We start from the raw sequence: 2,197 nt of genomic DNA, 5'->3' as shown, positions 1-2,197 counted from the left end.
GAGAGAGCATTTCAATGATCATCTTGATAATGCACCAACACTTGTTTAGTTTATTACAGCCACCCATGCTCTGAAAAGTGAAAGCTGTTGGCCAAGGAGGTATTTCAGCAGAAGACTACAAGGCAGCAGGCCCAGAGTATAACAATCTGATCTGGAAAGAAGAAGCTCTCCATTGACCTCCGTCCATGATTCAATTCTTGTTGCCATAACGACGAGTTGCGGGTAGTATAGGGGCTGTCTCTTTTACACATCTAGATGTGTATAAGAGACATATGTGTATGTTTAAAAAGCTTGATTTAGATAATTATTCTTAGAATTATATATTTTCTGATCGAGGCAATATTTAAATTTAAAAGCGAGATAATCCGACTTAACCTTTCATTGCACGTGTAATTATTTCTTGATGTTTAGATTGTATTTTCATATTTGATTGTTTATATGTACTTTCTGCCATTTAAATACACCATTAACCAGCTTATGCTAATAAAGATTGTCATAAAATTAGCTGTTGAGTGTCATTACAATTTGTCATGTGTGTTGCAGTTTTACGTTCCATCATATTTAGCATAATTTGTTCAATTGTCTGTATAGCCGCTTTGCTGGACACATAAATAACTAGGAGTGTATTCAGCTAATTATCTCTCACAGATTCAAAATGCATGGCTATGATAGCGTTGGCTGTGATGCAATACCTCTTGAAATTGGCTGGGGGATGTGTGTATGGAGAAGAGGAGAAATAAGACTACATAGTATGCTCATTGACAATAGCATTTTTTATTGAGTGTTGTACAAAAATTAATAATTATCTATAATTAGTTTATCTCAGTAGTATTGTTTCCAGTGGTGTAAAGTTTTGATTTGATGTCGGCAAAAAACTTGTTGCAGTCTTCATTTGATTCAATCAAGTTTTTAAGTATATATATTAGTGTGCTATCAAATTCTGCAACGTAACATCCAGAGTCCAGAATTGGCTCATTGTCAATGTAAAGAGTCGGTATCATAAGATAAGGCAAGTTCAGGGGTAATATTTGTGGACATTGGCAGGGGTCTTGATCGTAACGAAGAAGAGACTGTATTTCACTGCCATTAGATATAAAGTTAGATCGCATAGGGCTTAGAACATTTATTTCAACTTGTGTCTCTGTCGATTCCACATTCACATCTAGCACCTCCACAATCATAGCTGTAAATGAGATATGTATTTATTCAAATAGCTAATGTGGTAACATTCAAGGCATTGTCTCAAGAGTTCATTAATAATTCATAATGGCCTCTGTATGGAATAAGCCATTTGTAGTCTGACCTGCGCATGCCGATATCAAAGGTCATCGACACATACACCACATACACACAACATAGCTTTATGTTGATTGACCTTGTGTACCAACATGCGCATTTCAGACTACGAAATATCTTATTGTTTTCAAGGGCCAGCCTACAATGTGTATAATTGCCATTCCGCTGAACTAGAAGGAATTGTTTCACTAACACTGACAGTACAATACATAAAGAATGTTTATTCCAACATGCACATTCAGATCGGTGGCACTCAAAACTCATTTGGTGCGTGAAGATAATTAACTACTGTTACTGTACATCAAAATAACAAAACAGTATACGAAGTAATTACTCACGTTGTAGATCAAAGCGACATGCAACGTGCAACGAAATGGCAGGCGTGCATTCTGGACACATATCTGAAAAATAGGGTGTTATGCTGAGCAATTGTTTGGTAATTATCGACCTATATTAGTTGGCTGCTGCGTGCCAACAATTTTTGGCCTATTTTCATGGCGAATATGTTCATTCTTTTGTAATTATTTAGGCCTACTATTTCTTAAGTAACATTTCCCCGATCACTATGATCACCCGCAGAGCATTTTTAGCAGCTACAAAAAGATATATGGACTATCTCGTGGCATTAGACCAAAAATAGTATTAAGGCCGGAATCTGGAACAAGTGGAGAGAGCATTTCAATGATCATCTTGATAATGCACCAACACTTGTTTAGTTTATTACAGCCACCCATGCTCTGAAAAGTGAAAGCTGTTGGCCAAGGAGGTATTTCAGCAGAAGACTACAAGGCAGCAGGCCCAGAGTATAACAATCTGATCTGGAAAGAAGAAGCTCTCCATTGACCTCCGTCCATGATTCAATTCTTGTTGCCATAACGACGAGTTGCGGGTAGTATAGGGG

General features: G+C 37.2%; 1 protein-coding gene across 1 annotated transcript; it reads right to left on the bottom strand.

Annotated features, from left to right (window-relative positions):
- Positions 1-765: 765 nt before the first annotated feature.
- Positions 766-1,853, bottom strand: LOC117102402. The gene is made up of 2 exons (XM_033242660.1): positions 1,635-1,853; positions 766-1,183 (listed from the first exon to the last, which is right to left on the bottom strand). Exons 1-2 carry the CDS (start codon positions 1,693-1,695, stop codon positions 813-815), a joined length of 432 nt encoding a protein of 143 aa, XP_033098551.1. The 5' UTR covers positions 1,696-1,853; the 3' UTR covers positions 766-812.
- Positions 1,854-2,197: the final 344 nt, after the last annotated feature.

This window comes from Anneissia japonica, unplaced genomic scaffold (genome assembly GCF_011630105.1).
Source record: "Anneissia japonica isolate Jap-2015-1 unplaced genomic scaffold, ASM1163010v1 scaffold1005_len2656397_cov198, whole genome shotgun sequence".
In the NCBI taxonomy this organism is placed as follows: domain Eukaryota; kingdom Metazoa; phylum Echinodermata; class Crinoidea; order Comatulida; family Comatulidae; genus Anneissia; species Anneissia japonica.
The sequence above is the reverse complement of the archived record's forward strand: the minus strand, read 5'-3'. Positions and strand labels throughout refer to the sequence as shown.